The sequence below is a fragment of the Zingiber officinale genome, chromosome 8B (assembly GCF_018446385.1).
Source record: "Zingiber officinale cultivar Zhangliang chromosome 8B, Zo_v1.1, whole genome shotgun sequence".
NCBI lineage: Eukaryota > Viridiplantae > Streptophyta > Magnoliopsida > Zingiberales > Zingiberaceae > Zingiber > Zingiber officinale.
In genome coordinates, this window is record NC_056001.1 from 106,801,464 (window position 1) to 106,813,480 (window position 12,017).

The 12,017-nt window shown below is 41.8% G+C and overlaps 2 protein-coding genes across 2 annotated transcripts; both read left to right on the forward strand.

Moving 5' to 3' along the window:
* Positions 1 to 4,795: 4,795 nt before the first annotated feature.
* On the forward strand, positions 4,796 to 7,562 carry LOC122016485 (pyruvate decarboxylase 1-like). Its single transcript, XM_042573789.1, has 7 exons — positions 4,796 to 5,283; positions 5,374 to 5,537; positions 5,605 to 6,166; positions 6,259 to 6,347; positions 6,439 to 6,556; positions 6,879 to 7,067; positions 7,155 to 7,562. The coding sequence occupies exons 1-7, from the start codon at positions 4,855 to 4,857 to the stop codon at positions 7,323 to 7,325; spliced, it is 1,722 nt and encodes a 573-aa protein (XP_042429723.1). The 5' UTR covers positions 4,796 to 4,854; the 3' UTR covers positions 7,326 to 7,562.
* A 312-nt stretch (positions 7,563 to 7,874) lies between these two features.
* On the forward strand, positions 7,875 to 11,715 carry LOC122016486 (malate dehydrogenase, mitochondrial-like). Its single transcript, XM_042573790.1, has 7 exons — positions 7,875 to 8,196; positions 8,302 to 8,475; positions 8,596 to 8,764; positions 8,850 to 8,911; positions 9,003 to 9,127; positions 10,634 to 10,751; positions 11,334 to 11,715. Exons 1-7 carry the CDS (start codon positions 7,945 to 7,947, stop codon positions 11,472 to 11,474), a joined length of 1,041 nt encoding a protein of 346 aa, XP_042429724.1. The 5' UTR covers positions 7,875 to 7,944; the 3' UTR covers positions 11,475 to 11,715.
* The last annotated feature ends 302 nt before the right edge of the window (positions 11,716 to 12,017 follow it).

Genomic DNA, 12,017 nt, shown 5'->3' on the forward strand with positions numbered 1-12,017 from the left:
CTGACCGATCGGCTGGACCTTGTTGCCGGTGAACCCGTACAAAGGGGTTGTCATCGGTAGCAACTCGACCCGATCGATTTGGAGCTTGTCGAAGGCCTTCCTGAAGATGATGTTGATCGAACTCCCTGTGTCAATAAATATGTGATGAATAGTGTAGTTGACAATTACCGCACTGATGATGAGGGCATCTTCGTGCGACACTTCGATCCCATCAAGATCCTTGGGATCAAAGCTGATTTTGGGCCCATTCGCCCTCTCTTGGCTACAGTCTACAGCATGGATCTTCAGTCGTCTAGCATACGATTTTCGGGCTCGGTTGGAATCTCCGCTGGTTGGTCCACCAACTATGATGTTGATTTCACCCCGAGCGGCGTTGCTTCAATTTTCCTCCTCCCGAACGGAGTGCCCGACTTGCCTGTGTGAGGCTGGGGCGCGGTCGTCACTCCTTGCTTGATGATGATGTCGCCGCTCGGGTGACTGCCTGATCTCCTCTCGTAGTTCAGTACTTGGCCACCTATATCGCAGTTCGGGGGAAGGTGATCGACGACGATGACTCCTGGGAGTCGGCTAGGCGACTACAGGAACTCTGCGGCAGTCTCGGGTGTTGTGGGTCGCGGATTGATGGAAGACACGGAACATAAAAGTCCCTACCTTTCCCTTGGACCTTGGTCGTTCGGCTGCCACGTGTTGGACAGTGTGTGACCTTGCTTCCTAATGTAGTCGTGCCACATCGGCTCAGGGCCCTCTTGGAGGCTGGTGGCTGTTTGGCGGTCTTCGTTCGGCGTGCACAATCGGTTCTGATGGCGCTTCTTTCCTTCAGGCCGCCTGAACTTCCTCCACGTTGATATACTCGCTGGCCTTCTTTAGCATATGTTCGTAATCGCGGGGCGGCTTCCTGATGAGCGAGTGGAAGAAGTCTCCGTCGATGAGCCCTTGGGTAAAGGCATGCATCATAGTTTCGGATGAGACCGTGGGGATGCCCATGACCGCCTGGTTAAAGCGTTGAATGGAGGCCCGTAGAGTCTCTCTCAACCCTTGCTTCATAGAGAACAGACTGACGCTGGTCTTCTGATAGCGTCTGCTGCTCACGAAGTGGTGGAGGATGACCGTCCTGAAGTCCTTGAAGCTCTGAATCGATCTGTTCAACAATCTTCGAAACCAATGTTGTGCTGAGCCAGACAACGCAGTGAGGAAGACTCGGCACTTAACTCCATCCGTGTACTGATGAAGGGTTGTAGCGTTGTCGAATTTGTCGAGGTGGTCGTCCGGATCAGTCGACCCGTTGTATTTGCCGATCGCCAAGGGTGCGTAGTGCCTTGGCAGAGGATCTTGCAGAATTACCTCATAGAATTGGCGGTTGATCCGTTCGGGAGATGAGTCGGCTTGGGGCGCTTTACCTTTCCTTGCGCCCCGAGCGGGAGGTTTGTCCGATGAGGACCGGTCCCGATTCGCTTACGCGATTTCAGATGGCGTCTGGAACAAGGCCCGATAGAATGGAATTGGGGTGGGTGGCACCTCCACCTACGTGCCGGTTAGACCCTTATTTTGTCCCCATATGGAAAGTTATTCCGACCGGTCTTCTTGCGCAGCTCGGCCCCCAGATGCTGAGGTTGCTTGTTGCATCATCCGATCGGCTAGCGCCTTCTGTTGCTGCTCTATTATCTTGGCCGCTCGAGCCTGTATGAGCGCGTCGAGTTCCTCTTGAGAAAGCGGCACAGTGTGCTGGCACCCAACTTCTTTCATCTCCTTGGCTCGGATTCAGGTGCGTTCCCACAGACGACGCCAATTTGATCCTGTCCGAGTGTTGAGTCGATGGACGCTGGGGATGTGGCGCTCTTGTTGACTGGTTGAGAACTCTGAAGACGTAAGTCTCCTGCTGGCATGGACCTGCAAACACAACGCCGAACTGGGGAGGGGTTCCCCGGCGACGACCCTTTGACGCTCAAGTAAGATCTCCGACGAAAAAAGAGTAGAGCAAAGAATAAATGAGAACTGTAGGTACAGTATATATGTGAGCGTACCTCTGTCGAAGTATAGGGGTTCTTATATAATGCTCCCCAGAGGCGCGCACACGCTCCCCGAGGCGTGTACGCTCCTCAAAGCATACCTGGAATGAGTGTGTCAGGAAAGCGTGCCTGACGTCATACCCTGTTTGACCATGCTGCCGACCATGCCTCTTGTCGGTGACACTGGTTCCTAGGAAGATATCGCCAATTACTCCCTTTGTCCTTTACCGAGCCGAGTGTAGGAACCGCTCGGTTGACGCCTTTCCCTGGTTGAGCGAAGGAACCACTCGGCTAACGCCCTCCAGGCGACACCAAGGTCGGACCGACTCGGATATCCGCTCGGCCGATGATTTGATGTCCGACTCCGTCCTGTCAAGCGAGGGAGCCTTAACTGTTGGGTTGTTGCCGTGTTCCTGGGTAGCCGAGTGGGATGTCCGCTCGGCCTTCGTCTCTTCCCATTCTACCTTATGAGCGTCGGAAATTCGGCGCTCGGCTGAGCTGTCGAGATGTCGGGTCGGCTATTCTTCCTGGCGTTCGGGAAGGTATCTCATCCGATCGGCCGCCTACCCTGGGTGTTGACCATTTTGACTTCCTATCGTACGGGCCCCGTCTTACCACCGGATCAAATATTATTAAAATTATTTTAAATTGATCAAAATTAATTTAAAATAATTATAGAAATTACTGAATAGTTACCGGTTAAATCTTAAATTTTAAAACTTTATATTCTAAATATAAGATAGTGTTATATCCAAGATACTTAACTAGATCAAAATTATTTTAAAATAGTTGTAGAAAGAATTAAAGTAGTTGCTACTTGCTACCTAATTAAAAATAAATCTTAAATCCTAAACTTTAAAATTTTAAATCATAAATTATAAATTATAAATTTCAAAATTATTATATATTAAAATATTCTTTAACGATTTAATTAAAATTATAGAAGTTAACATAATTATAAAAGCCACTTGTGGGTAACTATTATATATATTATAATAATTTATCATAATTAAAATGAGGTAATATCGAATTTGAGACGTTCAATTTAGTTCTATAAAAAATTTTATCTATCGTCAGGATAAATTAAAAAATACTCACAATAAGTAAGTCAGAATCCATGATTATACTCTCTATTTAGAAGAAAAATATTTACAAATAAATCATAACTGAAGATTAAATCGTTGATGTTTGAGTCATAACTTAACACCCTTTCACATAAAATAATAGGACATCTTTTGTAAAGTATCCATTTTAACTTCTCTAAATATATAATTTAACTTAAATTTGGGAAAATTTACATGCATTCCCCATTGGCAAACACAACTTTGCATGCATTCCCCAATGAAAAAAAATCTTTCTTTTCACTCCCTAGTCTAATATACTTACATAATTGCCCCTGATATTTTAAGTATAAAAAGTCTAAAAATGAGTATAAATCCTCTTAAATTCAGTACATTAAACTAGAATGTTTTCTATCAAATTGAGTACGATTCTTTTTCCACCTCAATTGGATAGAAAATATACTAGATTTTCTTTAAATGGTACTCAATTAGATGTAAAATATACTAGATTTTTTTAAATGATACTCAATTGAATGAAAAATATACTAGATTTTTTGCAAATGGTACTGAATTTAGGAGGAATTATATTAAATAGGAAAAAAGTCGTACTCAATTTAATAGAAAATATACTCGATTCTAGTCTAAAATGCTGAATTTAATAGGAATTATACTCATTTTTAGATTATTTATAGATTATTTATACCTAAAATATATGAAGGACAATTTTAATTAAAAATATACTCGAATATACTAGGTTTTCTTTAAATGATACTCAATTGGATAGAAAATATATTAGATTTTCTTTAAATTATACTCATTTTTGGACCTTTTGTACCTAAAAAATCTGAGGGGCAATTAGGTCACAATATTTGCATGAGGGAGTTGAAGCAAATAAAACTTTGCATGCAGGGAGTGGAAACAAAGTTTTTTATGAGTGGGGATTGCATGCAAAATTCAAGTTGTGATTGGGGATTTTTCTCTAGTTTACTCCTTAAAAATTTTATATTTTAAGAAAAAATCATTGCAAAATTCTCAAATTAAAATGAAATCTATTTATTAAATATTATTTAATTTGGAGGAAGAAAAGATAAAGGAAATAAATTAAGGCAAAAATAGATATTAAAAAACAATAAAATATAAAGATAGAATAAATTATAAGGAAATTGATATATTAAAAATATATATATTTAAATTTAATTAATTAATTTTTTTATGATAAATTTTAAATAGAAAATTTGATGCTATTAATTTTAAAGATGTAGGGATGACTGTGGATTAATGGATGAATTAAGAACGCTTGATGCTATTTATTATTATTATTATTATTATTATTATTTGTTTTTTTTTTTTTTTTTTGTTTCCCCCGGTATTCGGTCCTCCAGCAGGGGGCGCTTCGGCGAGAAACCCCGGTTTCCGAATTCCGACAACTGTTTCTTTTTCATTATTAGTCACGTTGAATAGAAGTAAAACCATTCGTGGTGTCAAAAAGTAAAACCATTCGTGAAATGCGCCGATGATTTATTATTTTATTCATTCTGCATAATCTACGCCGGCCGGCGTCTTTGTCTTTTGCAGTGGAAAAACTGTATTTTGACTCACCCAGTTTCAAGGCAGCAGACGAATCAGTCGCCCATGGTTTCCACTTTCCAGTGTCCACTTCCACTGTAAACGCCTCATCTGCTTTCCATGTCGCCAATAAAATAAGGCCCTTGCTTTGTTTGCTTTCCCGTATCAACCGGCCGCGAGCGATTCGAGCAATTCAGACTTGCGTTCGATCGGCTTTCAGAATGCAGGACGGCAGCGCGCGTCGGGGCCCGGGGACGCTGGGGCGGCATCTGGCCCGGCGGCTAGTGCAGGTGGGCGTCCGCGACGTCTTCTCCGTGCCCGGCGACTTCAACCTCACCCTACTCGACCACCTCATCGCGGAGCCGGAGCTCAACCTGGTGGGCTGCTGCAACGAGCTCAACGCCGGGTACGCCGCCGACGGCTACGCCCGCGCCCGCGGCGTCGGCGCCTGCGTCGTCACCTTCACCGTCGGCGGTCTCAGCGTCATCAACGCTGTAGCCGGCTCCTTCAGCGAGAACCTCCCCATCATCTGCGTGGCCGGCGGCCCCAACTCCAACGACTACGGCACCAACCGCATCCTCCACCACACTATCGGCCTCCCCGATTTCTCCCAGGAGCTCCGATGCTTCCAGACCGTCACTTGCCACCAGGTCCCCCAACCTTCTCCCCCCAATTTCGTTGCGAAATTTAGGGTTTATCCGATCTTAAACACGGCTTCGTTGATCTGCCCCAATCTGTAGGCGGTGATCAATAATTTGGACGATGCGCATGAGATGATCGATACTGCAATATCCACGGCTTTGAAAGAGAGCAAGCCCGTGTACATCAGCATCAGCTGCAACTTGCCGGGGATATTTCATCCCACCTTCGCAAACGAGCCTGTTCCCTACTTCCTCGCGCCCATGTAGGTGTTCGGTGCTCTCTCTCTGTCTTCAATTCTCGTTAAAATGAGAGACGATGGTCCTTCGCAGGGTGAGCAACCAATTAGGACTGGAGGCTGCCGTGGAAGCAACAGCAGCATTTTTGAACAAGGCCGTGAAGCCAGTACTGGTCGCCGGACCCAATCTGAGGGTGGCTAAAGCACAGCAAGCTTTCGTGGAGCTCGCAGACGCGTGCGGCTATCCAATAGCCATCATGCCATCAGCCAAAGGACTGGTACCGGAGCACCATCCTCACTTCATCGGGACTTACTGGGGCGCCGTGAGCACCAACTTCTGTGGAGAGATTGTGGAATCAGCTGATGCTTACATGTTCGTCGGCCCGATCTTTAACGACTACAGCTCTGTGGGGTATTCTCTCCTGATCAAGAAGGAAAAAGCTGTGGTGGCAAAGCGGAACCGTGTCACTGTCGGCGATGGCCCCTCTTTTGGTTGGGTTTTCATGGCTGAATTCTTGGCTGCACTGTCTCATAAGCTGAAGAGGAACACTACTGCTATGGAGAATTACCGTCGTATCTACGTCCCTCCAAGCATGCCGATGAGACGAGAGAACAACGAACCTTTGAGGGTTAATATCCTTTTTAAGCACATTCAGGCATGCCTTTGAAAATCAATTTCAACTTCATTTCGATTCAAGTTTGTGCTTGTTGTTTGTATTGAGTTTGTCATATGTTTTCTTTCAAGCAGAGTATGCTGAGTGGAGAGACCTCTGTCATTGCAGAGACTGGTGATTCATGGTTCAATTGCCAAAAGCTTCATTTGCCGGAGAACTGCGGGTGAGTTGGTCGTCGTCTTACCATTGTGAATGGCTGGGAATTGTGATCATGAAGCCATCAAACGGTTGACCTAGTGATACAATTTTCTCAGGTATGAATTCCAAATGCAGTACGGATCAATTGGATGGTCAGTAGGTGCCACTCTTGGATATGCTCAAGCTGCCAAGGAAAAGCGTGTTATTGCTTGCATAGGAGATGGGAGTTTCCAGGTAAATTGTTAATCTGTTCTTAATGATTTTTATAAAATTGAAGAGCTATTATTGTTGATGAACTAAACAAATATAAAGAGAAAACATTATTTCTTGGATATTTTTCCTCTAAATTCTTCATTCTTTTATTTACTACTCAAATATCCTTCTTTTTGTGTGGCTCAAATGAGGTTATTATCCATGATTCAAATGTAATCATACAGTTGCAATCTCTAAGACTAAGAAATGAGATAGCTCTTATGTTTTCATTGCCTTCATTTTTCTTTTCATGATTACTGATTATCACTGTTGCTCTTCGATAATTGGCCTATAAATTCTATAGGTGACTGCTCAAGATGTATCTACAATGATCCAGCAAGGGCAACACAGCATTATTTTTCTCATTAATAATGGTGGATACACTATCGAAGTAGAGATCCATGATGGGCCTTACAATGTGATCAAGAACTGGAACTACACTGCAGTTGTTGATGCCATAAACAATCAAGCAGGCAAATGTTGGACTTGCAAGGTGAGTTCGTTGCAAGTCGCGACCATTGATGACAGATCTAAGTTTTGAAATCAGTTTGACAGGGAAAACCCTGGTGGTTTATTGCAGGTGAACACTGAGGAACAATTAGAAGAGTCGATAGCCACAGCCACTGGAGACAAGAAGGATTGCCTGTGTTTTATCGAGGTAATTGTGCACAAAGATGATACGAGCAAAGAGCTTTTGGAATGGGGATCAAGAGTCTCGTCTGCTAACAGTCGCGCGCCAAACCCACAATAGAAAAACTGCATGATATGAGTAAAAACTAAGATCTTTTTTCCTTCACAATCCAACTAGGTGTTGTATCGGGGTCGGAAATGAATAGATTACCTAAAGTTGATGATCCAGGGGTTTGCTATATCTTGTTCACCCTTTTGATATTGAAATTGTGTTCAGTATTTCTGCTGCCACTACAATGTGTTGTATCAGTGTAGCCTTTGAATAAAAGCTATCCAATTGTGCTCCATTTTTACATCAGAATTCCTGTGCACTTTACAATTATTCTGGGCATCGCAGGGCCATTCATTTTCTTATCAACTTCCATCCTCAAATCCTTTACTTTGTGTCCTTTTTTTTTTTTTGCAAAATCAAAAAGGCGTCCATCTTTTCCAAAGTCGATGAGTTCTCCATTTTCAATTAAAGTCGAATAGATATCTTAACGCTATCTTTATATTTGAGAGGAGTTGAGTAAAGGGTAGGAATGGATAAATAGGGAGAAAACAGTGGCATGCGGATCCCACGTGCTTCACGTCCGCTTGGCCAGCCCGCTTGCTTATAACAAACTGCGGATCCATCCATCCACGCATTTGCGTTCCGCTGCGGTGAGTGGATCTCTGTCTCTCTTACTACATCGGAGACGATGAAGAGCTTCCTGGTTAGATCTGTCGAGTCAGCGCTCAGACGTGGCGGAGCCTCCTACGGCCGCCGCCTCTTCTCCTCCGACGCCGCCCCTGAGCGCAAGGTCGCGATCCTCGGAGCTGCTGGTGGTATCGGCCAGCCCCTCGCCCTCCTCATGAAGCTCAATCCCCTCGTCTCCAACCTCTCCCTCTACGATATCGCTGGCACCCCTGGCGTCGCCGCCGATGTCAGCCACATCAACACTCGCGCCCAGGTTTGGAAATCTTCCTTCCTGTTTCTCTCTGCCTTTTTTTTTCGATCCTTGCGGGGATTCTGATCGGATCTAGGGTTTCGGGTCTGTCATTTGATCGATCTCCAGGTGGCGGGCTATGCGGGTGAGGATCAGCTTGGCACGGCTCTTGAGGGTTCCGATGTCGTGATCATCCCCGCTGGTGTGCCGCGGAAACCCGGCATGACTCGCGATGATCTCTTCAAAATCAACGCTGGCATCGTCAAGTCTCTCTGCACCGCCATAGCCAAGTACTGTCCTAACGTAAGTGTTTTTCTCTCCTTCACCAACAAACTATTGCACTTCCTCTTTGTGTTCGTTCCCTCCAAGCGTTTGAGGAATCATGGTCTATAAGGAGAATTAACTTGTGTTTCTTTTAATCAGGCTGTTGTTAATATGATAAGCAACCCAGTGAATTCAACTGTACCTATTGCGTCTGAGGTGTTCAAGAAGGCAGGAACATACGATGAGAAAAAACTGTTCGGCGTTACCACTCTTGATGTTGTCAGGGCTAAAACCTTCTATGCTGGGAAAGCTAAGGTTCCGGTGGCTGGTAATGCCTATTTCTTGTCGTATCTGATATTTTCATAATTTGGTGAGCAAATCATCCGAGTTAAACGATGCGGTCGTTTATACAGATGTTAATGTTCCTGTTGTCGGTGGGCATGCTGGCATAACAATCTTGCCTCTGTTCTCTCAGGTGATTGCTGGGGATTTGATGTAATAATGTCGTTTCTGTGTTATGAGCCTATGATTAATCTTTGATAGGTTAAAATTTCCTTTTTCCACAGGCCACTCCTGTTAGTAATGATTTGTCTCACGAGGATATCAAGGCTCTTACCAAAAGGACCCAGGATGGTGGGACGGAGGTTGTGGAGGCAAAAGCTGGAAAAGGCTCAGCAACTTTGTCAATGGCGTAAGTTACACATCTTATTCTATTATTTGATGATTCAGCTCTCTTTCATTGTTTTGAATATATTGATCCATGTCTATCTTGGAAATTGTTATTTCCTAGTATTTCTCCTTGACTTTTCAATGTTATGTTGAGAAATTTGTGTTTGGTGCCTTTAAGAGTTCCTCACTTCTCTTTCGGATCCAGGTTTCCTCTTTTTCTATTGAAACAGACAAGAAGCTATATCTTACTAAAGTAGCTTTTTCATTTCTATTAATTTAGTTAGTCACATTCTGTTTATCCTTTATATAACACGAGATAACATTGAACCAAGGTGATGTTCTCCTTAGAACCATGATGTTTCTCACAGTCTGCCTAGATCTCTCAAATCCTACTTTCTTTGCCTGATTAAACATATTAATGCATATAAACTTTTATTGTCGATATTGTAACACCTGAGTTTAGAATTTTGGGCTTATAAAGAGGGTTTATAAGTTTACAAGAGGAACTATTATTAACTTGTGCTTAAACATTTTGAACTAGTAGTTGGGCGTAATAAGTTATTGGGCTAGTTTTCTCATTTATGTGGGTTTAAGCTCAAAGCAAAGCATCCATAGGTACCAATTACTACTACATTTTAAGTTTCTTAAGTAAACAAATTTCAGATGCCTAACTTTAGTACATGAATGTGTGGTGTTCAAATCAGATGTAGGAATGATGATATTTAGTTAGTTCAATAAAAATTCAGTAAGATGATGTGTTGTTTCATATAGTTATGATTCTGATCATTTTATCTCCTATTATGTTATTCCTGTTTCTTGTTTTTAAGACTCAAGCCAGGTTTTACATTCATAATGACCTGTTGGTCTAGAGGTGTTTAAGAAATAACCCACCCTAAACCTCACTGGAGCCTAAGATATGGGCAATTTTGGGTCTTGCTTTGGGTTTAACGGTTTGATGTTTTGGTTTTTAGTGGGATATGCTGTTTTTCTTCTTCTTTCTGACTTATACATACATTTTGGAACTGAAATCCAAACCAGTGCAATCATTTGTATTGAAATTTATATCCTTTGCCTGGATGTGTCAAGCAGCGATGTAATATTTCCCCAGAGGTAACCTGACATGGCATAATTTTGAGTTTCATATATGAATTACTTTGAACCTAAACTGTACCACCATGTTGTCATGGTTTGACTGAATTGCTTTGGTTCTAAAGTTCACACCAAATTGTTTTTGTGACCTGAACTAGTTGGACAGCATGGATTTGGTTTAATACCATATGCAACCTTGAACACCTACCTGTTCAGTATTCCATCTTGATTTGCTGTTGCTCATATTATTTATGTTTCATCCTTCACCTATTAGATTCTAAGTCGCCTTTTCATTTTGAAATTTAGTGATTTATTGCTTTTTCAATTTGGAATTTGGTGAATTTTGCCTTTTCATTTTGAAATTTGGTGATTTCTACGTGGTGTAACTGCTGAGAAAGAATAAACCTATCGATTGAAGTTAACTGATGGTCCGATGCAGATATGCAGGAGCCATTTTTGCAGATGCGTGCTTGAAGGGTCTTAATGGAGCTCCGGACATTGTTGAGTGTTCATTTGTGCAGTCAAGTGTTACCGAGCTGCCATTTTTTGCATCTAAGGTCAGTTACATTCTTGTTGGCTTGCTGATTAAACAAGCACGACCTATGCTTTAGGATGTTTAAGCTTATTTGATAAGGTAGCCGAGCCAAACCAAGCTAAGTCGAATCTAAAATTAAACAAGCTAATGAAATAATTATTCAAGCTTGACTTAATTTATTTTTTAAAGCTTGAGTTTGATTTAAGCTTGGTTTATTTAGATATTATCGAACTCTCAATTTCAGCTTGATTGAAATTTTTACTTGTTTGATTGGTTATTGACTTTGATAATTCAAATTTGTTTGTTCATTTTAATTTTTTAAAATTTATTTAGCATGTTGATAACAGTTTTGTTAATGAACATGGTTCACGGACATTAATGAGCTGAACACATGTGTTCAAGCTTATTTATTTAATTGATATTGTGTGTATTAAATGAGCTTTTACCAAATCAACATCAAACTTATTCATGAATGTTCGATTCATTTATAGCTTTAATTACACGTTCGATTCATTTATAGCTTTAATTACATGTATAATATAGCTTCAAATCCCTGCTTACTAACTGCATACCTTCATGCTATTCCCGCTTTGTGTTTCGTCAGGTGAAGCTGGGGAAGAATGGAGTGGAGGAAGTTTTTGGACTTGGCTCTCTGTCTGATTACGAGAAAGAGGGCTTGGAAAATCTGAAGCCTGAACTAAAAGCCTCAATCGAAAAGGGTATTAAGTTCGCACAGGAAAATTAAGCATTAAGTTCCCAGTTTCACAAAAATTTTGCTGTTGCAAGTGGAGGGGTCAGCATCTCAATTCCAGCTTTGGTACTTGTTTTAATAAATTGTTTCCAGAGGCACAGTCAAATCTATCATTCACAAACTGTTCTATATGATTGGTTAGGTCCAATCCATACTGCGTAATTTTCTATTGTTTTTGTCACCATAAGAAAATCTAATTGATTGTTTAATAAAATTAATTAGCATTCTCTGATTAGCTCGTGTAAAACATAATGCTTTCTCGTAATTGTTGACTGAAGTATACTCTAATCAACATCGTTTTCTTTTCTTCGTCTTTCCAATAGGGGAAAAAAAGCCAACAAAATTTTTTCTATCCAGATCTTCAGACCCTCAATCCTGGGTACTTTCTTGGTTTTTTCACAATTTACATGTTAGATCGAGACTTAAATCTGGTTAAAATTCACTACGGTCTCTCCTATGTTCACCCTTTTATTTAGATTGGTTTTTTGACAATTTACACGTAATTCACTATGATCTCTCCTATGTTCTAGTTTTGGA